The sequence below is a fragment of the Carassius carassius genome, chromosome 16 (assembly GCF_963082965.1).
Source record: "Carassius carassius chromosome 16, fCarCar2.1, whole genome shotgun sequence".
Taxonomy (NCBI): domain Eukaryota; kingdom Metazoa; phylum Chordata; class Actinopteri; order Cypriniformes; family Cyprinidae; genus Carassius; species Carassius carassius.
This window is the reverse complement of record NC_081770.1, coordinates 20872947-20894431: the sequence shown is the minus strand read 5'-3', so window position 1 is coordinate 20894431 and position 21485 is coordinate 20872947. Positions and strand designations below refer to the sequence as shown.

The 21485-nt window shown below is 36.4% G+C and overlaps 2 protein-coding genes and 1 long non-coding RNA gene across 3 annotated transcripts; 2 read left to right on the top strand and 1 right to left on the bottom strand.

Annotated features, from left to right (window-relative positions):
• Positions 1–8876: 8876 nt before the first annotated feature.
• LOC132159131 (uncharacterized) lies at positions 8877–10712 on the top strand. Its single transcript, XR_009437789.1, has 3 exons — positions 8877–9150; positions 9987–10344; positions 10475–10712. It is a non-coding gene; the product is annotated as an uncharacterized LOC132159131 (long non-coding RNA).
• Positions 10713–12368: 1656 nt separating this feature from the next.
• On the bottom strand, positions 12369–15878 carry hsd11b1la (hydroxysteroid (11-beta) dehydrogenase 1-like a). The gene is made up of 6 exons (XM_059568701.1): positions 15503–15878; positions 14153–14283; positions 13870–14073; positions 13565–13658; positions 13311–13476; positions 12369–12735 (listed from the first exon to the last, which is right to left on the bottom strand). Exons 1-6 carry the CDS (start codon positions 15585–15587, stop codon positions 12522–12524), a joined length of 894 nt encoding a protein of 297 aa, XP_059424684.1. The 5' UTR covers positions 15588–15878; the 3' UTR covers positions 12369–12521.
• Positions 15879–16463: 585 nt separating this feature from the next.
• LOC132159129 (MICOS complex subunit MIC13-like) lies at positions 16464–20072 on the top strand. The gene is made up of 4 exons (XM_059568700.1): positions 16464–16609; positions 17012–17168; positions 17699–17750; positions 19490–20072. The coding sequence occupies exons 1-4, from the start codon at positions 16581–16583 to the stop codon at positions 19585–19587; spliced, it is 336 nt and encodes a 111-aa protein (XP_059424683.1). The 5' UTR covers positions 16464–16580; the 3' UTR covers positions 19588–20072.
• Positions 20073–21485: the final 1413 nt, after the last annotated feature.

The window sequence follows — 21485 nt, the reverse complement described above, 5'->3', positions numbered from 1 at the left end:
CAGATGGATTTTGCATCTGATGTCTTCACAGATGATGGTTACAAGTGGACATTTACAGTTGACAAGCCAAGACAGGCAACCAACATATAACGATACACCTTAAATAAGGTATAAATACGTACAGTTAAGAGAGTTCAGCAGCTCCGTGTGAATGAATAGAGGATGAATAACAAGGAAATGGTGAACAGACGGACGTGTGTGTATGTCTGTTAGGAAGGGAGCTAAAGCTGGGAAAAGGAGAGTAAAAACAAGACCCTGTCAATTAGTTGCATCTAATCAGTGACTGTTTAATAAGACACATCTCTTTCTCTCTCTCTCTCTCTCTCCAGTACTGCACTGCACTTGAACCTGCCCTGGATGCCAACAGCAGACAATTATAAACCTCGTGAGGCGCTCACTGCACAGAGAGGGGGGACGGACGGAGTCGCGCACTGAACTCCTGACCCTCTTCACACACCAAGCGTCTGTTGTGGACTCCAGGAGGTGCAAGATGGGTCACAGCAAGCTGTGAAGGGGAGACTGGAGCTGGGGGAGATTGGGGCATTGGAGGGAGGCATAGAGTGGGGGTGGATGGAGGGAAACAGTAGCTACTGTGTAGAGAGATTACCCTGCTACTGTGCCACCTTTAAAGCCACAACTGAGATGGAGTCTATATATGCCATATCATCTGCAGACAAGTCGGTGGTCTGATCATTTACGTTCTGCAATGGCTATTTGCAGTACTTTAGGTTCATCTTACTAAAGGATTAATTCACCTAAAAGGGGTATTACTAAAAAGAAAAATCTTTAGCTTGTGTGAGCCACAGATCTTATTTTAAGTATTTAAAGGGACGGTTCACCCAAAAACTCTGTCATTAATTACTCACCCTCATGTCGTTCAAAACAAGTAAGACCTTCATTAATCCTTGGAGCACAATTTAAGATATTTTTTATGAAATCTGAGATCGTTTGACCCTGCATAGACATCAACTCAACTGAAACATTTAAGACCCAGAAAGGTAGTATGGACATTGATAAAATAGTCCATGTGACATCAGTGGTTCAACCGTTATATTCATGTTATGAAGCTACGAGAATACTTTTTGAATACTCTTTGACCTTACTCAACAATTTCTTCTCTTGCGTGTCAGACTTCGACGCACGTTCACGACAGCATGCATGTGCATTCCTCTGTTTGTAAACAAGGCGCAGTGCATTCACGTTCTACATCAGAACGCCAGTTCGTGCATCACCAGTATCACACAAATGCATCATGGTACTCTCATGAATGGCGGCAGAGACTGACCCAGAAGAGAAGAAATTGTTGAATAAAGTTATGTTGGGTTTCTTTACGCACAAAAAGTATTCTCTATAGCTTCACAACATAATGGTTTAACCATTTATGTTACTAAGACTATTTTAGCTATGTCCGTACTGCTTTTCTGGGCCTTGAACGTGTCAGACGAGTTGCTGTCTGAGGGTCTTTTATCAAAAACATCTCAAATTGTTTTCCGAGGATGGTCTACAGGTTTTAAACTACATGAGGGTGAGTAATTAATGACAGAATTTTCATTTTTGGTTTAACTAACCCTTTAAAACCAACCCATTCAAAAAAAAAAAAAAAACATTGACTTAAGGACGATGAAACTGGAAATGCTAAAATGCGCATTTCCAGTTTGGACTACATAAATTTGTCATCCCTAAAGCACTTTATAATTGTTTTTTTATTTAATTTTTATCATGAGGATGCTTATTTTTGGGTGAACTATCCCTTTAAGAAGTGAACTCTGCATGGAATGGCTTTTTAATGTTTCTTATTCTCATAAGTAGGGGGCAATTTTAAAATGTTTGATAAAAAGTGAATATTAAGTGGAAAAATCAGCATTAAAAGCTCAGTAAGCTCTTTATGACAATTTCCATGTTAACGTAAGTCTTAGCTATAATTTTGCCTTTTTCCCTCTATTATTTTTAGGTGGTAATCAACAACATATTAGAGCTTAACTAAACCTATGTATTGTCTGTTTTCTTTTTTTATGTGAAGAGTTCACTCCCACAAAGTTCACATAATTATCTCACGAATCATCATAAATCAGTTCACAGCTGCGTCTTTGTACAAGTCCAAAGCCAATGGCAGGGGACGCAGTGCAGTCTGAACAATTTCAGGGTCATCTTTAAGAAAAACAACAGGTTGCCCATGAAAGGTTCGAGTGTGTATGTGTGTGGGACACAGTGCCTTTCATGCATAAATGTATGAATACACGCGGTCAAAAGTCACGGAACAAGATGTGAATAAGATACCAAATTGGTAGATCCTGTGCAATTGCTTTTTACGCTGTCATTTGCATACACTTTGAAATTCGTCTTCTGGGGGAACCGCTGCCAGATGTTGGATATTTTCTTTAATCATTTCCATTGGTCCGCTCTCCCGCTGACACGCCGTCTTCAACCGACCATCTCTATGTTTGAGTGAGTGGAAGTAAATACCTTACCCATGATCGATAGTGACTGTTGATGACATCATGATGGTCAGTGATCTTTATATACTGTATAGTGTTTATATATATATGTATGTTTGTTTGTTTTTCCTCTTTCTTCTCTGTTTGACCTTCACATCACCCTCTGTCTCCTGAGTCACTGTGCCAAACAACACTTGTCGACCAACCGCTCTCTCTGTCTGTAGCTTTGTCTTTCTTTCAGACTCTTTCTATCTTCTCCTCCTCACCTTCCTGAAGAGGTCAGATAGGCCCCAGACAAGCAGACACAGCGCTTCACACGACACACACTTGGGAAATTCCAGCCCGGCACAAAAACAGATGCAAGAGGAAGAGAAAATGCATATTTTGTCTCTTTGAATCCAGCACTGAATATCTAGTTGTCCCTGTCACATATTAAAAAGACTGATTTCTATTAGTTTTAAAATATAGGTTGTGTTTACATAGTTTAGATTTATTAATTGAGCAAATGTATGTGAATATCTAATTTGAAAGTCCTAGTATACAGTTTTTGGTGTTTTACACTATATATTCACCTGATATAGTCTAATTTAAAGTAATTGTCTAACCATTTTTTTTCATGGTCACTACAATTACAAACTCTGCAGTTCACTGTCATCAGCAGAATGTCATGCGTTTAGACTCAAGACTAGACAAGGTTAATTTGAGGTCACATTTTCCTTTTATACCATGATCTTCATTGATGATCAACTGATCCCTCATTGACTGTGAAGGATGTCCAGACTGGAGACGTGGGCATGTTCAAGGGTTTAACCCCATTTGCCCTCTCTTTTATTTAGCCTGTTGATTTATGAGACCAGGGAAAGAAGAGAAACAGCCATGTCACTGCTATACAATCCACAAAACCAGCTTGATGACACCCACTGAAGCTTCCAGTAGGTACAGTATATGCGTTGCTGCTTCATGTATTTGCAGACATTGATGTGTGGTTGCTAGGGTGCTCAATGTTACTTTGAAAGTAATGGCCATAAGTCATCTTTCATCAAATGTGATATTCTTAGATTTTAGTCAGTTTTACTTTGTTCAGAATTAAATTAATTTTAGTCACCAGTGCAAAACATGCAAAATTATAATATGCAATAATTTACGCTTGGTTTCAATATTGTACAAAGACAAATTGAAAAATATTGTAATACAGAATTGTAAAAAATGTCATGCTGTACGTACATAGTGTACATTCACATTCTGACTAGCATGTGATGTAAGTTAGTGATGTAATATTAGCCTAATGTTTTGTTGCATAAATATATTATTAATCTCACATAGGATGTGTTTGAGCTAAATGAAAATTAGCCCATAAATTACTCACCCTCAAGTCATTTTAGGTGTATATGACTTTTTCTTTCAGACGAATCCAGTCAGAATTATATTAGAAGAAAGTCATATACACTTAGAATGATTTGAGGGTGAGTAATTTATGGGCTAATTTTTATTTTGGGGTGAACTTACCCAAAAATGAAGTTGATTCACTGTTACGCTTTTATGTCGAGTGGATTCTGACTGGCTGTCAATATTTTTCATCATTTAACATCTAGAAAAATGTTTTGGAAGCGATCTCAAGGATATCATTGGCTTTACTTTGCCATTATCATTATGGTTGTGGTGTAGACTCTGTTATTCTTTTGAATTAAAGTGATATAACTATTGTTATTGTCGTTGGTGTGAACAGGCCTTTACAGTGGACAGCGTTTAGTCACTTCACCCCCTTAGTGATTGGGTTGTGTTCAAAATGCTTACCAAACACCACTAACTAAAGGAAGCCTCAGTTGTTTGTCCGATTTTTTTTTTTTTGATTGCTGTCCTTTAACTAGTCACCCCACCACAATGACAACCCCTACCCTGCCTCTTTCCTCTGCTCCAAACAAAATTCTTTGGAAAGTCATCTTATATCACCCTTTGAACGTGCATTGAACTGTAAAACCACCCCATTGGAAACAAAATAAAGGGATTGAGGATAGGAGGAGAGAGAGGGATGGGGGAGGGCGGCGAAGGAGGAGAATTATAATTCTTTGCAGGCCTTTGGTATTAACCCAAACACCATCGCTGTCAGCGGCTCTGGGAGGGAAGCGCAAGGGCCAAACATTCAGTGTTAATTGGCACTTTGTAAGCTCCGAGCCTTCCCTTTGTGAAAGGTGGAGGGGATAGAAGATGGGGGGAAAAGAGAGAGAGATATAGAGAAAAGGCCAGTTCTTGTTCTTGCTGGGCCATGTTGAGGGTATTTACGGTTCACTTCTCATTCTTTGTTAATTGGTCTTTCTCTCCTTTATGGAGAAAAAGAGACAGGGAGAGAAAGAAGAATTCATCTAACCCCCACCCTGCCACCCATGTGCCCCCCAAAACAGGGGGGAAAGAGAAGAGCTAGGGTACAGAAAGATGCGTAATTGTGCATGGGACTTCATTAAGCCCAGATACAGGGAGAAAACATGTCCAAATAATGCCCACAAACACATTCAGACTCACGACAGATGCCCCCTAATTATTTAATCAATACATCACCACAAATACAAGCCAACAGACAACCGCACAAATGATTCCTGTAGCTAGCATGAAAAAACAACAAATAAGCCCAAATATCCTTTTGTTGTTCGCCACATCCAATGAAGTACAATCACCGTCTGGCAACTCACCCTAAAACCTGTGCTTAAAGGTATAGTAAGACAGCGAGTTGATAGAACCATTCAAGGGTGCATTTCCATAAAAAGTATATGGTCGCAAGTTCTGTCGTTACCAACATGGTTCAACGATTCAGTGTTTTTCGCGAAAACAGTTCTAACGAACATTCGCAAACAGTGTCGCAAACTTACGTGGTTGGAAAACAGCTCTCGACCTGCAGAAGCATAGTTTCTTGTTAGTAAGACATAAGGGCTTAAATAAATATGCTCTTGGGCACAGTAAACAAGCTAACATGTAAAAAAACATCTACCGTATTTTTCGGACTATAAGTCGCACCTGAGTATAAGTCACATCAGTCCAAAAATACGCCATGATGAGGAAAAAAAACATATATAAGTCGCACTGGACTATAAGTTGCATTTATTTAGAACCAAGAACCAAGAGAAAACATTACCGTCTACAGCCGCGAGAGGGCGCTCTATGCTGCTCAGTGTAGACTACAGGAGCACTGAGCAGCATAGAGCGCCCTCTCACGGCTGTAGACGGTAATGTTTTCTCTTGGTTCATATAAAATAAATTTTGATAAATAAGTCGCACCTGACTATAAGTCGCAGGACCAGCCAAACTATGAAAAAAAATGCGACTTATAGTCCGGAAAATACGGTATACTGTATATTCCATTCTATCTAAATATAAATCAATTTCAATCTATGTATTTTGGCGCGTCCTCAATAAGAGCCATTTTTGAGGACTGTGCATGTGCATAAATACTCAAGGGAACCATGGAGTATGAAGTAGGAGGGACCATGCAATGAATCAAACATCAAATAAAGCAAAATGACGAGGAACGTGTTATACACCAGCATCTTAGAGATCTCTAATCAGTTAAATAGCATTAGTTATTACTCCACCACATGCATGTGACGTCATTAACAATGGCCCTATGTTGTTGAACTAATGTGGTTCAAAAGATGGAAATGTGACCGTGTTCGGGAAACAGTCATGAATAGTTCATTTCTACAACAATGCATCATACTATGGTGGTATCAGCGAGTAACATGGTTGTACGGGAAACGCACCCCAGCAGGGTTGCCAGGTTTTCACAACAAAACCATAGCCCACCTTTAGCCCAAAACTAGCCCAATCGACTTTCGAGCAGACTCTTCCGTTAAAAATCGCGTTCCGGTGGGTAAAATATATGGGGTTTATTGGGGTTCCCCAATAAAATGTACATTTCAGAGGCTAAACACCGCGGAGACATGAAAAACAACCCGCCGCAACCGTGTTAAAGTGGTCACCGTGATTTTGTCAAGTAAGACATTCCTGGATTAACATTACTGTCCAAAAATACAGATTTAACCCAATCTCTACCCCTAAACCTAACCTTACCCATAATTTATTCCTAAAATCACAGGAAAATGATATCTGATTAACAAGGGTGTCGAGCACCTAATCCTGATTGTAAGCCTAAAACTGACATTTGCTGAAAAGTTATCTCTCAATTCTGATTGGTTGATTGGAAACATGTTGTACTTGGTCAAATCACGCTCACCGTGTTAAAGTAGCCCAATCCCGCTGGAAAACCACAGACTTGGCAACACTGCACTCTAGACTGATTTTGTAAATTAGATGAACTGATTCACTGAACAGATTTGACTCATAAGAACAATTATTTTGTGAATCATGTATCATTTGTTATCCTCATATGAAGAGTTTATTAATAAATTTTTTGTCATGTTTTTATTGTGTTTTATTGTAATAGTTAGCTGTATTTTTAAGTATTTTTTTAAACTAATCAAAATAACCCAACCTAAGATAAATGCACAATGAAAAAAACATGATTTTTTTTTCAAAATGTTAAAAACTGAGTTATCTGTTTTTTGCAAACAAACTCTTCATGTATATATTTATATATATATATGTGTGTGTGTGTGTGTGTGTGTGTGTGTGTGTGTGTAGGTGAATACAATGAATTACTGAAAAAGATTTGACTCGTGTCTCAATATCTGACACATTAAAACAATTATTTTATATATCAGTCATTGCTACATCTGACAGACAGACAGACAGACAGACAGATAGATAGATAGATAGATAGATAGATAGATAGATAGATAGATAGATAGATAGATAGAGAGAGAGATAGATAGATACTCACACAGAAACTCACACAAACCCCTAGTGTGTGTTTGGGTCTGAGTGAAATGTCCTAATTAGAAGAAGGGAGGTAAAAGGTTGCGGCTTTGGCCTGCTTCACAGCTCTTGTGGCCTCTGCCACGCTGAGTGTGTAAACAATAACAGTGGCCGCTCTGAAAGGACACAGGTGTCAACCATTGTGTGCTTTTTGAAAAGCATGGAGAGAAAGAGGTTATAAGGCTAGAGGGGGGGCTAACACACCCTTTTCATCTGACTGCAAACACCCCCTCCAGCTACTCACTGCTTGACTAGTACTGTCTCACATGCAGTGAACAGGAAATCTGGGTCCAGAACAACCGCGGTTCTGTTTCTAGATTCTGCTAATTGGGAACACTGGGGGGCTTTTTAAAAAACTGGATCTTGGAGGTTACATTTTAAGATTTTGCTTAGATGCATTTAAAGTGTTTATTTTTTGTTTTTCTTGAGATTTTAAAATGTTTGGATAGCATGGAAATATATTGTAGTGAAACAAATCTGACTGCCTAGTTAGACATGTTAAATCAATAAATGAATAATTCAAACTATTTGTGAACTGAATTAACCGGTTTATTGAATAGATCCAAACAATTGTTTCATGAATCGGATAGATAGATATATAGACAGATAGATAGATAGTTCACTTCATGGTGATGTTGGAGAGGGTGGGGGATTTATTGCTCAGCATTAGGAGTCCTAATCTGTAGCAGGTGTTGCTGGCTGCCATCCCAGCCAGCCGGGCCGTTCCTTCCCCCTAAGGCCCCATCATGAGCGTGTATGTGGACATGTGTGGGTGTGTGTCTGAGAGAGAAGGGGAAAGTGTATGTGTAATGCGTAAGGCAGTGCGCATCGAGTACGAGGAGGTTCTGGCTTTGATTTCTCCTCTTAAACCCAATCAAGAAAATGAGAATTGATACGGCCTGGCTTCTTTTCAGATCATCTAGCTCTTCTGTGAATTTGATATAGTGTGACCCACCCGTGATAATTGCAGGGAATTAATGTGGAGCATCTCTCTGATGAAGGACTCACTCAGAAGAGAAAAGTCTTAATCTTGGCGGTCGTACAATCTAACCACCTCATGGACGAACTTTTGGACAATGAAAAGGGAACACGTGCAAGTAAAAGAGTTCGTTGTCGCTATTGTCAAGAGACTGCTGCCCTCTTTCGGACATATTGTGTTTTAACATCCAAATGCGCACTGGTGCAAATACCTTACAGCAACTCTTTAGAGGTTTAACGCAACTCAGTATTTAAATGTGTGATAGTAGTCTGTAAATCAAAGCAGATTTTGAGTTCGCGTTACCTCATTTGGATAATCTGCGGGTACTTAAACGCAGACAGAGTGTGCCTTTATGGCATGGAGCTATTATTGTGACAAAATGATTAGAATTTGAATTGTTTAAATTTGAATTATTTGCAAGTGTAATCTAACAAAATTGAATTTTAGGTGGTAGTTTAAATAGTTCTGAATTAGATTTTTTTTAAACGAATATTGAACATTTGAAATTCAACAAACTGAAATGTTTTTATGGCTGGATTTTATATACATGTATTTTCAAACAGCTAGTTTTTTTGTTCTGAATTCTTATACTGCAAATATTCAGTTTAAAATAATTCAGATTCAAGTTTTCAAGATGAAGAAATGCGGAACTTCGAATTCAGTTTTCTAAAATTCAATGTCAAAAATTCAAACTCAAAAATTCAGATCTTACAGAAAGTAGGTCACAGGTCATCCACAGGGAAGAGTAGATGATCTCAGAAAAGTCGAACAGAGCATTTTGGCCAATTGGGGACTGCGGAAGTTTTCCAGCGCGAACGTGGTGGTGGTTCAAGAGGTTGCCACTCTCTGACTCTGATCATGAATCGCCCGGAGGTAAGTGATTCTTAAACATGAATGATTTTGTGTTTATATGTTAGGTTGGCGTTCTCAGCACGTGAGACATTTGTCTAAGGTGATCTCTGGTGTTTGTTTTAAAGTATATTTTGTGTAAAATTGATTAGAACGCCACCGTGTCTACTATGCCTTACACAGACAGGACGCGAGCGGCGCGACGCAACACAGTGCTTGAAGCGACTGTTGCAAAGAGCTGGGACTAGTTCAGAAATAGGCTGGGGAATCAGTGAAAACAATACACAGAAAAACAATAAGCGAATAACCTATGCTAACTTTGGGATATATAGTTTCTTAATCCTATTGTTTTATGTATTAGCTTTTTATACATTTCATTTGTGGGGCATTAATTGCTGTTTGAATAGTATGATTAGCTAAGTTAGGCTACTGATGACTATTACTGCAGTGTATTCACAACAATGCTTGAAACAAATATATATGCCGCCTAATAAATATAGCTATAGGCTAGCTATCCTGTGTCATTTATAAAAAGTTTAGTTTGTATGTAGCCAGTGTTTCTGTTACCTAAATAAGTCACACACATAGGCTACTGAAAACAATTTTCTTGCAGTGAAAATGTCAATATTGTAATCAATCTAATTCGTAATTGGTTATATAAAACGGTACATAAACCTTAAAGTATTGTTCTGATGCAGTCTTCTTGGACCTAGGTCAGCAGCTACTCCTAGAATATTATTTTTACATTTGGATAAGAAATCATGTGTCTCATCATCACCAATGTTATAATATGGCTTTAATTTGCTTTTGTGATGTTTCCACCTATATTGATCATCATGTAAAGTCACTGTCTGTTTCAGACTGGATGAGAGAGCTGAAGCCACTGGTACAGTAGCTGATCATTGTATGAACTGGACATACATGGAGGCTGTTCTCATCGAGAGACAATACATATCTCAGACACTCACCTAATTTTGCATTGCTTCATTCCATGCTTTCACACAACTTTCCTTGTCTTTTCAATTTGAGTTATATTCATAAAGCAATTACTTCTGTACTTGTCATAGTAACATTTAATGAATGTAATATTTATGTGATCTACAGTATCATTTTTTGAGTATAATTTTAAACAGTAAACATACTTAAAGATAACATGTTATTTGTTAACCTGCATGCCATGTTACTATTAATACACATCAGAGAACTGTCATCATTAAAGTGTGTTGTTAAATTATTGAAATATTAACTTTAATGAATCTCAGAGGATATTATTGGCTGACAAAGAAACTGAAATTTGGGTTTCATTGTATGTATTAGTTGTAAAATGTGAAAAACAGTTTTGAATAAGATGTTCAAATGTTAAACATTGTTTACACAATGGATCACTATTCACTATTCTTAAACATGACATGATGAGGTTGTTTTTCAGTGCCTATGGTCAAAGAACAGATACAATGTATGCAATGTATGATTATGATATTCATTATTATTATATTTATTATTAGTAGTTCTTTCTCAGATTGTCTAAACCGTTAAGCTCCGTATTTGACTGTTAACTCAATGCAATAAAGAAAAATGTGTCCATTTTAAAAAGATTCATTGTTCATTTAAATACAAAAATTAACTCGCATGTTGTTTCAATGTTGCATGACTTTAAAATCTTAGTAATAGGATAAAATATGTGACAAGTAAATTTGCATTTATAATAATAAATACACTGATGGGGCTGTGAAGGCTGGTAAAAACTGGTTATTAAAAAAGAAAGCATGACACAGGATGCTCACACCGATTTATTAAGACACCGATACATTTTTAGTGGTTTGTTTCAGGTTTTGTATACAAATTGTACTAGTCTCTCCAATGACAACTAGGTAGTCTAATCAAAGCAAACTATTAAAAATAAAGCCCCACAAATGAAATATATAAAAAGCGAAATACACCAAACAGTAAAAACGATATTAGGTAAGATAAGTTAAATTAGCTTATTAATTGTTTTTCTGTGTAATCAATCAAGCAAAACATGAAAGACAATTTATCATATTACACAAACTATCCATTGTTTTGGCACTGTTGCAGTTAATGCTAATTAACGCTTAACATTGACACTTCGTTACTTGTTCAAAATAATCCATTAAATCAAATAGAGATTTGACGAGCGTGCACTTTCAGTTCCATTCGTTTGCACGTTGTTTCAAGGACACGCCCACAATAAGGGAACTAATGAATATTCATGTTAACTCAAACCACGGGAACAGTTTCTCACGGGAACTGAATATAACACAACACTGGGCGATTCATGATCAGAGTCAGAGAGTGGCAACCTCTTAAACCACCACCACATTCACGCTGGAAAACTTCTGCAGTCCCCAATTGGCCAAAATGCTCTGTTCGACTTTTCTGAGATCATCTACTCTTCCCTGTGGATGACCTGTGACCTACTTTCTGTAAGATCTGAATTTTTGAGTTTGAATTTTTGACATTGAATTTTAGGAAACTGAATTCGAAGTTCCGAATTTCTTCATCTTGAAAACTTGAATCTGAATTTTTTAAAACTGAATATTTGCAGTATAAGAATTCAGAACAAAAAAACTAGCTGTTTGAAAATTCTTGTCTATAAAATTCAGCCATAAAAACATTTCAGTTTGTTAAATTTCAAATGTTCAATATTCGTTTAAAAAAATCAAATCCAGAACTATTTAAACTACCACCTAAAATTCAATTTTGTTAGATTACACTTGCAAATAATTCAAATTTACACAATTCAAATTCAAATCATTTTGTCATAATAATAGCTCCATATTATGGACGCAATTCTTTGTCTAAAACATCATAAATGTTTTGAAACTTCTCATTATCTGATGTATGCTGTGGATGTTAAATTTTATCAGCAGTAAAACTCAGGCGGCAAGCTTTTATTGGAACGTCTTTATTGTTGAGTCTATACAAGATATCCGCCTCAGACACATCGATAATGTGTGTAACTGATAAGAAAATATGAGGTAAGTTCAGAGTGCTTTACATAAGTAGTTTAGTTTACACACAAACCGTCTTCAGTTTCAAGTCCTGATTACATGAAATATATGGGTTTTAACAGACTTTACAAACAGCTTCTGCCAAAATGTGCATAAAGTTTGTGAACAGGCGAAATACACAATGTTTAAACTCTTTTAATCTTTACAGCAGCAATATGTTCTTGGTAATGTACTACAAATCACCTTAATCATGGAATATTTCTCAGCAGGTTAAATGTTATTTCATCATAAAGCTTTATTTTTGATCTTTAACAACAGGGAGAAGAAATGATCACCCTCATGAGCACCATTGGCTTGGTGTGTGTCAAAGCACATGCGTTAATGGCTAATGCTCTGCTCCACACATAGATTTCGATGAATCTGTCAGCTTCCAGTAACTGGGTCCTCATTAACTTGTGGATTATATGTGTAGGAGTTTTGAATCGCTTGATCCCTAAAGTAGGGGAACCAGTCTCTGAAGAGACAGGCGTAGAAGGTGTACCAAGGGTAAAAGGTCTCAGATTGTCGAGACGCTCCAGCTTCGATAATGTTCCAGGCGGCCTCTTGTGCAGGGTAGGCAGTCATATTGATGTAACCTCTGCATTAAACACATAAGAGATATGAAGAATGAGCCTTTTATCAGCAACTCAAGGTAATGTCTGATACTGTTTGGGTTGCATAAGTGTTAAATATGACAACAAATTAGACTTTGTTTGCCAATTTATTTGTTAGTAAGTAGTACTGAGCTAGCACCACTAGGCAAAATTTAAACCCTACCATTTTAAACATTGTTAAATTTGAACTTTTTTGTTCCTTTTCACCTTTGTGTTTTTATGTTTTATATTTTTGGACAGTATACTGCTATCTACTGGCCTGGATGCATGAAGTTGGTTTAATAATTTTTGCCGCTTTGTTATCTGTTGTTTGATTCCTTTTAATGGTGTTTTGTCCTACACTAGAGGTTATATATATATATATATATATATATATATATATATATATATATATATATATATATATATAGCCCTCCCACAAGTTTCTAAACATTACTTTTAAATTCTTGTCTAAAAGTTTTTCATGAGCAGAAATTGAGTCCAATTTTAATTAACTGTAAATTTGCATTGCATTTATTAGCATAGATAACCAAAGATCTTGGTGTAAGCATGTTCTTACTTGATTTTCTCCATGGCGCTATCTGTGTCGATCAGGCCGAGTGTGCAGATGGTTATGGACACATTGCTTTTTTGCATAGCTAGCTCATGCTGCAGGCCTCCAAAGAAACCGTTGACTGCAAACTTTGTTGCGGCATACGGCAAAGCAAAGGGGCCGCATATTTTTCCTGCGGAAAAGAGTTGGGCGTTATTCCAAACATCTTTTTGTTTGTTAAACCAGTGACAATTGTGAGAAAAGTGTAATATTTTCATCACCTAGTAGGGAAGAAACAACAACTATTGATCCGTTACTCTTTTCAAGAGTAGGCAAAGCTTTCTGAGTCATCTGTGCATAACTAAGAAAATTCACCTATAAGAAGGTATAAAATGAATGACAAATCAATCACATGTTTTAGTTGTATGGCATCAAATGTAACCCAAATATTACAATAAAGAAGTGTGAACGAGATTTGACAACTACATTGCTTTTACAGTATGTCCTTTTTGGTCCACATTCGTTTTTGGGTGAACTAACAAAGTCACTGTTGTCAATACAAATTGTTTTCATTGTGATTCTACACCTCTAGCAGCCATCGTGTGTGCTCCACGTCTCCATCCCACATTCTGTATGGACTGGGCCCGATGTGGTTCAGAACCAGGTAATCCAGACCCCCAAGCTGTTCGATGGCATACTGCACCACGCTTTCAGCATCGGAGGCGCTCGCCATGTCCGCAGGGATGAACAAGGCCCGTTGAGCCCCCATTTCCAAGCACTTACTCACAACCTGAATTGAGGTGAACGAAGCAATCAGAAATTTCCGTGAATCATGTATATGATGAATGAAAGATGAAAACCCAACTGACTTGTTTTAGGACATTTTCTCTCCTCGCCGTGATAACGAGTTGGGCTCCTAAACGGGCATAGTGGTACGCCAACTGCTCGCCGATGCCAGTACTGGCACCAGTCACCAGCACTCTGGCACCTTTCAAGGACTCTAAAAAAGACATAGTATGATGTTGACAATGGAGCTATTCACCCAGGCAGTCGAAAGGAGAAAAAAGGTCTCAAGTTGAGTGCCACGTTTTTAGAATGCTGAATCATGCACAAAAATTATGTGCATTTTTCAAACATGTCTGTCTAGCACGTTCATGTAGAAAAACAATAGAAATAAAATAGAAACAGCCCTTAACACGACCAATGCATAAAAAGTCAATAGAACTGATGCTGTTTGCATGCCCACCAACCGTTGGGTAAACGTATGATGAATTGAATAAGGCTCTGTGGTAAAACTAATTAGTTTGAGGGTAAAATAAGGCAGTACATCTGCTGCAGGACAGAGATGTTCCTTTGCTTGTCACACATCCTTTAATGTCATTGTGGCCATGTAAATTAAAGCCATGACTGATTCTTGGTAGGGTTTTCGGCAAAATCACTCAATATTTATACATGAGAAAATATGTGGTGATCTGTGGGATCCTTTCATACTCATCATGCAAGTTCAAGTTGATGACCATCAAATGTTGGATATCAAGAATTATCACATTCCCAAAGCAGAAAATCAATTTTCAATTATGTAAATGGGAGATTATCAATTCTATATTAAAACTGTTACGAATTCCCATTTTAACAGAGGCCAGGTCATGATTCTTTCTTAAACACACTCGTCTATTCACTATGATGGTGCAAAACACAACATTAAAAACAATAGCTAGCTAGCAAAATGGCATAATGCATATCTATTTATTCACACAATTGTTATCTTGCCTTGCACAACACAGCCGATTATAATATCTGTAATATCTATAATAATTGTTAGTACTATCTGAGTTATGTACTTTATTTCTAGTTAATATTGTTTTGTACTGTATTTTTCTACACAGTGTTTATGCTGAATTTGACTACAGGCTATATTTGATCATTTCTGAAAAAATAAAAAAGAATCCTGCTTATTTTGTGGAATAAAACCGTATGATATCTGGGTTTTGCTGAATATATTAAAATAATTTAAAGAGGGAATAATGTCCCATTTCAAAATGATTACACAAGAGAACAGCCTATTAGGTCGACCACAGAAGAAAGGAAGAAAACAACTATTCTTCCTATATCCTGGTTTGACTAATCACGGGTCTTGCACATGACTTTTATGTGGTATGACAGGTTACGAATAATACATTTTATTACACGTAGACGAACAGAAAGGTAATTCAGCTCACCCTTATTAAATGACGGAGCACTCCATCGAAGCGCAATGAAAGCAACGCATATGCTGCCCAGCAACAACTTGGCATAAAGATTCATTTGAGGAAAGCTGTGGAAGATTAAAATGCACAGAAGTATGCAGCTGAACCGATCAACTGTCAAAAATCAGTGCTATAACCGAACCAGCAGAACAGGATCATATGTGTGTCAAAAGCATAAAAGGCGGAGTCGTATCAAAGTTCAATACGATTTATGTGGTGCAAATAATCTTGTGAGCAATAAATGCACACTGTATGTTCTATAACCGGGATATTAACAACCGTTATTATTATTATTTAAATGTTTATTTTTAATCCAGCGTATGTTTTAATTTGTGTGCGTGTGTGTTTCTAAAATACAGAACAAAATGACTGGCTAGGAAATAAAACCCAAAAGTCAGGTTAGGCTATATACTGCATGGCTAAACTAACGAGTATGAACATTTTTTGGCGTTGAAGTTAATAGAAGTAATGTTATCCTGTTAACTTTTAATCCCAATATCACATTTAATTAATATTTGAATGATAAATAATTAATAATAATACTGAAACAAAGCAGCTGACATTAAGCGAGTTGTTGTGGCGGCACATTCATCAAATAAATAACACCACAAGTCTATTAAAGTAACTCGTCTGCTTTAAAATCGTTTATTTATTTATTTATTCAAATTACTTATACCACATTTATCTTTTTTTTTTTTTTTTTTTTTACGCGACGCTTATTTTGTCGAACGTGCTGATAGTGAAAGTCTGCATTCAAAACGAACTTCAATGCTAGCAGCTCGTGCTAAAATCGTTTATTTATTTATTTTTTCAAATTACTTATACCACATTTATCTTTTTTTTTTTTTTTTTATTTACGCGACGCTTATTTTGTCGAACGTGCTGATAGTGAAAGTCTGCATTCAAAACGAACTTCAATGCTAGCAGCCGTGCTGCTGGAGCAAATGCACTTGTCAGTGAAGTTCGCCGTCAAGATAAAGGAACATATCCTCTAAAGCAGGGTTTTATTGCACCGTTTTGTGCTATATAGCATTGCTTAACTTTTAGGACCATGGCTGCAAAAATTTTGCCTGTAGCCAAGTTAGTATTTTTGCGTTGTTGTATATGCAGCTAATTAACTTAGCAGTTAGCTTACAAGTGTCAGTTTGGGCTTGAGAGTTATGCTGACTGACATATTTTGTGCATTATTATATTTTATATAGTTTTAAACATATGTATTAGTTATAAATGAAATAAGAATATGTTTGAGTAGGTTAAGAAGAGCTACTCTGCTATTTATTAGCAAGAAGATATGCATTGAAAGCAATATGACATGAAATATTGGCTTTTTGTTTAGAATTTTAGTTAAGCTAAAACGTTTATATATATACATTTTTTCTTTCATAATAACTAATGTAACGTTAGCTTGCAAACATCTCTACTGTTTATCTCACTGTGGTTTCTGACTTCGAATGACTGAATTTGTGTTGATGTTTGCTTCAGGTTTGCAACAAAACTTACCCTTGCAGGTGGCGCCCTTTATGTTGCCTATGATTCAGGGCTTCTTGGAGATGGTAAAGAGGGATCTGTCGCCTTGGGACGAGTTAAAGATGCCTTCCCACCTGCTGTGGAGGAGTGGATGAAGTATTTCGGCTTCGAGGTATGAGAAGTTCTGAAACCAAGTTTATTAATGAAACCGAAAGTAGAGCCTTTGACTTTTGATGCGGTGTAAGGGGATTTAAAGTAAGATATAATATAAGCACTGAAGTCATAAATGTGAACTTACCTGATATTTATTTACAAAGGTGTGACAACAGGTATAAGAATACACTAGAATACATTGAAGACCGGATACTGAAAATGCAGCTTTGCATCGCAGGAATAAATTACATTTTAGAATATATTCCAATAGAAAACATTTAAATTGTAATAATATTTCACAATAATTTTGTTTATTTTAATTTATTTATTTAATTTATTTTCTTTTAAAAAAATGCAGCCTTGGTGAGCATAAGCTATAAAAACATTAAAGAAACTGTAGAATGGTAGTATATGAGTAGTTTTATAACTGATGTGTAATACTGACCAGATACTTCTTATGGTGCTGTCTGTGTGGTATTATTCTGTGTTGTTTTAAGTCGCTTTATTTGAATGTTTTAGTTTATTTTTTGTTTTTATGAAATATTTTAGCTTCCTGCCACGCCCAAAATTGAGTTCTCACCACTGGATGCATGGAACTCAGGTAAATAATAATGTATTTGGTGAAAGATGTTAGTATATAATCAGTTTTTATCACACACATAATGTAAATATATATATATATATATATATATATATATATATCTGTGTGTGTGTGTGTGTGTGTGTGTATGTGTGTGTTTGTGAGTAAAGAGTTTGTTTCCAAAACACGATAAAAAACGAGTTTCCGCCCAAATCAGTATTGTTTCTGGTCGATATTGAAAAGTTCGTTTTTAATTTTATGCAAAATGCAATATATGCAGAGTTATTAGGTCATGTTTTCTCCCTTTTTTTCCAAACCGCGAAGAGTGCCAGTCTCCCTTTTTTGAAGCATGCTATATATCCGCTTATCCAATCACAGCGCACCATTCCATGCACTGTAAACAGTAACAGCCAATCACAGCGCACCATTCCACGCACTCTAGACAGTTATGGATACACTATTTGAATACACTCTGCATCTTAGTCTTAAGCTGCCTTTCCACTGCACACGACATTCGGACACGATTGTCGCATTTCTAGTGGCAATCACGCAGAACTTTCAAACCTGTCATGCAGTTACTTCGGCATATTCACCATGGTAAAATGCATAATTTTAATTATTGTTTGGATATATGAATGCATCGTCACAAATCAGATGACCACCCAAAATAAAAACAGTACCGTATTTTCCGCACTATAAGGTGCACTTAAAAGCCTTTAATTTTCTCAAAAAATGACAGTGCGCCTTATAATCCGGAGCGCCTTATATATGGATCAAGGCGCTCTGTCAAAATGTTGACATTCCCTTTAGCACAGCTCCATCTAGTGGATGCATAACGCAAACCCAGTCAAACGTTTGACTGCAGTATCTTCTATTCTATGCACTTTATAATCCGGTGCACCCTATATATGAAAACAGATCTAAAATTATACGTTTCTATAATCCGGTGCGCCTTATAGTGTGGAAAATACGGTAGGTTTTATGGGGCTAATCAACGTAAATAATGATTTAATAATTATAAAATAATTATTTCTGCCATAATCATTCTAAAGCATCATTTCGTAGTGTTAAAATAATAATGTTGAAGTGAAGAAAATATTGGTAATTCTGACCTCACACCGATAGTTTTGATTGGTTTTTATTGGAATACATCACATCCGGAAGTTGCATTAGAATACATGCACTTCTGGAAGTTGAATGTAAGGGAAATATCATTTTGGGATTTCTGTGGTTTAATGTGATGTTGTTCATGTTCTTGTTCATGATGACTTTTTCTTTTATTGCTGTAATTAATTCATAGCATTAACAAGATGACACGTTGAATTCATTTCGGGAGTGATGACTGATGAATTTATTTTTAGTCCAGGGCACGTATATAATTATTGATTATGATATAGTTAGTATTGACCAAGTTCAGAGGCTGTCATGTGTAGAGCAACTTACTAGGTTGTGTATTTTCATTAGTTTCAATATGAAAAATAACTTTAATATTGATTCAATGGATTTATTTGCAAGAAAAAGTATCATGGATTCATTGCATTTTTTGGGGGAAATTTTTTTTTATATAATAAATCTTTGAAAATGAAACCTGGATTAAATTTGTTTATGTTATTATAACTTAAAGGTTATATGTGAAAGTTTGAAACAGAAAATAGTGGTTTAAATCTTGCTGCTTTCTTGGTAAAGAAAACACATTTTTACTCAAATGTAATATATATATATATAATTTATCCTTATGATCACTTCATTTTTTCACTCAGGGGTCCAGAAGTCTTTCCATGCCCTATCAGTCGCCCCGTCCACAGCTAGTGACTACACCAAACAAGCCCTCCAGTACGTTAAAGACCTCACAAAATGAGCATTTACAACTTTAAAATGAGTAAAAGTTGCTATTGAAACATTTCAGTGGATGAGACTTACTCACTTCAAGAGGTATATTGCCATGCATATATGTCACAGACTAAATTCCGTTAAGTTTTGAGGAACAACAAGTAGAATGATTAAAAAATATGAATATAATAATGGTATAAACCAAATTGTTCCGTTTTTCAGTTTTTTCCCCTTTGGTAACAGTTGTAAAGCTTTGAGAGGAGTCAAAAATAATTTGAAGATCATAATATAAGTGTTATCTATATGTGTATTGTTATTCAAGTCTTTTATTTATTTAAGAAATCTCTTCCTGGAAGTGTTCTGTACTGATTTAGATGATTCAAGGTTATTTTCCCCTTGAATCATCTGAAATGCACCCTTTTGTATAGGCACTAAAGGACTGCAACTGAGTTTTGTATAGTTTATAATTCCATGTTGCTCTGTCTGATGTAAAATAAACAATGTCAAATATTTTGAGGGATGTAGTTCTTCTGCATGACTCCGGTTGCTAACAATTACTCATTTTGTAAAAGCTGGTTGCTTACAAGTCCATTAAAGTTTAGCTTGGACTCTATAGAAGTTCTAACCATATGAAAGCATTACTTAGTAACACCTTTCAGCTTTACCACACAGTAATGCTGCATTCATGTCGAGAAGGACCCCAGCTCTTTTCTGCACATCTTGACTCATTTTGAAAGTTTCTGTACGTGTCGTTCTTACCAGAGCAAGTTGATTAAAGAACATGTATGTGGGTGGAAACATTAGGGGTTTGTGGGTTTAGTGCATTGTGGCCTACGTCCGGTAAACTGAGGAAATGCAGCGAATGACAAGAACCAGGTGTGGGCGATAAGGCGAAAATGTCATATCTTAATCTATGATCTTATCACGATTGTTTTCAATGATGATTTTAAAGAGAGTTTTGCAAGTTACTGAGAGAAGTACAAACAGTAGTCTCTACTAGCACAACTAATAAAAGTAAAGTGTCGTCAAGCTTATTAAGGACTACAATAATTTCTATAAAAGCTTCTAAATTATATCATCACGATGGGTGATTTTACTCTTTTTTTTAATTTTTAATTTAATTTTTTTTATTAACATTATTGGGACAGCAGCAGGTTTATTAGGCTACTATCACTTTAGGAACTAATGCACACACCTATAATTATATACTGACACACATCTTAGTTTCTCCCAGCTATTTACATTCACCAAGATATAACCTACTTGTGTTAACAAGAATATTAGCCAAGTTGGGCATTTTGACACATTTTCTTGTATGTCAATTTAAATGCAGCCCAAAATAAACTTTGCATGTCCGTTTTCAACTCCTGAGAGAGCTGCGCGGATGTATTTACAGTCGTGGCCAAAAGTTTTGAGAATTACATAAATATTGCTTAAGTTTTAATAATAGCAATTTGCATATACTCCAGAATGTTATGAAGAGTGATCAGATGAATTGCATAGTCCTTCTTTGCCATGAAAATTTATCATTGCTGTCATTAAAGGACCTGCTGAGATCATTTCAGTAATCGTCTTGTTAACTCAGGTGAGAATGTTGACGAGCACAAGGTTGGAGATCATTATGTCAGGCTGATTGGGTTAGAATGGCAGACTTGACATGTTAAAAGGAGGGTGATGCTTGAAATCATTGTTCTTCCATTGTTAGCCATGGTGACCTGCAAAGAAACGTGTGCAGCCATCATTGCGTTGCATAAAAATGGCTTCACAGGCAAGGATATTGTGGCTACTAAGATTGCACCTTAATCAACAATTTATAGGATCATCAAGAACTTCAAGGAAAGAGGTTCAATTCTTGTAAAGAAGACTTCAGGGTGTCCAAGAAAGTCCAGCAAGCGCCAGGATCGTCTCCTAAAGAGGATTCAGCTG

Bases quoted from the DNA above. Each gene is read 5' to 3' on its own strand.
- hsd11b1la (XM_059568701.1), bottom strand. From the start codon at position 15,587: ATGAATCTTTATGCCAAGTTGTTGCTGGGCAGCATATGCGTTGCTTTC. The intron at 14,284-15,502 runs GTGAGCTGAATT...TGTCTTTTTTAG, and splicing joins TGCTCCGTCATTTAATAAGG to AGTCCTTGAAAGGTGCCAGA. The intron at 14,074-14,152 runs GTCAGTTGGGTT...ACCTCAATTCAG, and splicing joins GAGAAAATGTCCTAAAACAA to GTTGTGAGTAAGTGCTTGGA.
- LOC132159129 (XM_059568700.1), top strand. From the start codon at position 16,581: ATGGCTGCAAAAATTTTGCCTGTAGCCAA. The intron at 16,610-17,011 runs GTTAGTATTTTT...TGTTTGCTTCAG, and splicing joins AAAATTTTGCCTGTAGCCAA to GTTTGCAACAAAACTTACCC. The intron at 17,169-17,698 runs GTATGAGAAGTT...GAAATATTTTAG, and splicing joins TGAAGTATTTCGGCTTCGAG to CTTCCTGCCACGCCCAAAAT.